This window comes from Cornus florida, unplaced genomic scaffold (assembly GCF_030987335.1).
Source record: "Cornus florida cultivar Cherokee Brave unplaced genomic scaffold, ASM3098733v1 CherokeeBrave_3.0.0_Hap2_Chr06, whole genome shotgun sequence".
Classification (NCBI taxonomy): domain Eukaryota; kingdom Viridiplantae; phylum Streptophyta; class Magnoliopsida; order Cornales; family Cornaceae; genus Cornus; species Cornus florida.
In genome coordinates this window covers 75,149,956-75,151,949 of record NW_026775576.1, presented here as the reverse complement: position 1 = coordinate 75,151,949, position 1,994 = coordinate 75,149,956, and the positions used below count along the sequence as shown (strand labels likewise).

Genomic DNA, 1,994 nt, shown 5'->3' with positions numbered 1-1,994 from the left:
CGTCGATATGGATATTATTGGCCTGGAATGAGAAAAGATTGTATGACCTATGCCAAGGGTTGTATAGATTGTCAAAAGCACGGTCTAATACAGTGGGTTCTAGCAATAGAGATGCAATTGTTGGTTAAACCGTGGCCTTTTAGAGGTTGGGCCATGGACTTAATCGGCAAGATTAATCCTCCATTTTCAAAGGGTCATCATTGGGTAATTTTAGTCACCGATTATTTCACTAAATGGGTAGAAGCCAAGGAATATGTCTCAGTAACTCATAACACGGTGATACAGTTTTTGGAGCAACATATCTTTCACCGATTTGGTTTACCAGAAACAATCGTTGCCAATAATGGATCTGTGTTTCGAGCAAATGAAGTATTACAACTCGGCCGTGATATGCAAGTAAAAGCGGTGACTTGAACACCCTATTATGCTCAAGGGAATGGCCAAGTAGAGGCTTTAAATAAAGTTGTTATTGAAATTATTGAGAAAATGATAAAAGATAAGCCAAGGCGTTGGCATGAAACCCTTTCAGAAGCTTTGTGGGCTTACAGAAATTTGAAGCAAACAAGTATAGGGACAACTCCTTATCGGCTTACATTTGGCTACGATGTTGTGTTGCCGATGGAGTTAAATGTAAAATCGGCAAGAATAGCTTTACAACATAATCTTATACCTGCCGATTACAACGAAGCTATGCTTACCGAGTTAGAAGATTTAGATGAAGTCCAAAAACTTGCTTTAGACCACCTTATGGTTCATAAAGCAAAAGTAATGAGGGCTTACAACAAAATAGTGAAGTTCAAGTCATTTGCAGAGAGTGATATGGTTTGGCAAACAAATCTTCCACCTGGGAAGGTGGATAGAGTTTATGGCAAGTGGTCACCTACTTGGAAGGGTCCATATTTGGTTCATCAAGTATTGCATGAAGGCACTTATAGGTTAAAAGATCTAGATGGTGAAATCCATGAGAGACCAATAAATGGAAGGTACCTGAAGAAATATAATCCAACTATTTTTGAACTTATGGAGGACAAGAAAACCTCCACTAAGTAAAAATAGATTGGATTGTATTGTTTTATTTTTATGTAAGTTGTTTTGAAGCTATAAATCAGAATAAAGATATATCAAAATAAAGTTCAAGAGGTCATTATAGCAAATATTGTTCAAAATATCAAAACAGGCCCCATGAAAAGTAAGATTGTCCAAAACCATATTACAGACCATTGTAAATAGAGAGATAATTGTTCAAAGTCGGGTAAAGTTTGTGTAAAAATCTTCAATTTTGGCCTTGAAATCGGCCCAGGAGGTGGTGGTTTGTTGGAGCTTGGTTTCCACTTATTTTTTAGATCGCTCCAACTGAGGCAATTGGGTCTGCAACACCTTGAATTTGGGAGCAGCAGTTTCAGTTTGGATTTTTAATTCCATAACTTTGTCATTAAGTTGGGTTTTGTTTAGCTGTAACTGAGCAAGCTCGGCTAGAAGTCTCTTCTCTCGGGTTTCTAACTCGGCAGCTTCTTTCTTCAAAGATGAGTGGAGTTCTTTGCCCATTTTCAAAGTTCTGGCCAACTTTTCTTTTTCTTGGGTTTGAGTGGAGTAGTGTTGGAGAACCTGGTTTGACTCAATGAATGCAGTGATGATAGTAGGAATTTGGAGCTGAAAGTTTTTGAAAAAGACCGAATCATTTAAGGAAAATCCAGGGTAGCTACTCAGGAAAGAGAGTGTTTCGGTCAACTCATTTTTGAACGAGGGGGTAAAAGAGAGATCTTGTTGCACCATGTTGAATAACACTTGCACAGCCTGTGTTACCTCTAAAGGAGTATCGGGAGCTAGTCCAGTTGAAATTGCAGGGGATTCAGGATCTAGGGAATCAAACACAGAGTCAAATAGAGAGTCCAAAGTAATGAATGGTGAGCTTGGGTTGGATCTTGCAGCACAATAGGAGAAGAAGGGTTTTTCTGCACCTGCAATATATTGAATCAGTTTCAATTGTTATAAAT

The 1,994-nt window shown here is 38.4% G+C and overlaps 1 protein-coding gene across 1 annotated transcript; it reads left to right on the top strand.

Moving 5' to 3' along the window:
- The first annotated feature begins 486 nt into the window (after positions 1 to 486).
- On the top strand, positions 487 to 1,050 carry LOC132314361 (uncharacterized). Its single transcript, XM_059813237.1, has one exon. The coding sequence runs from the start codon at positions 487 to 489 to the stop codon at positions 1,048 to 1,050; it is 564 nt and encodes a 187-aa protein (XP_059669220.1).
- Positions 1,051 to 1,994: the final 944 nt, after the last annotated feature.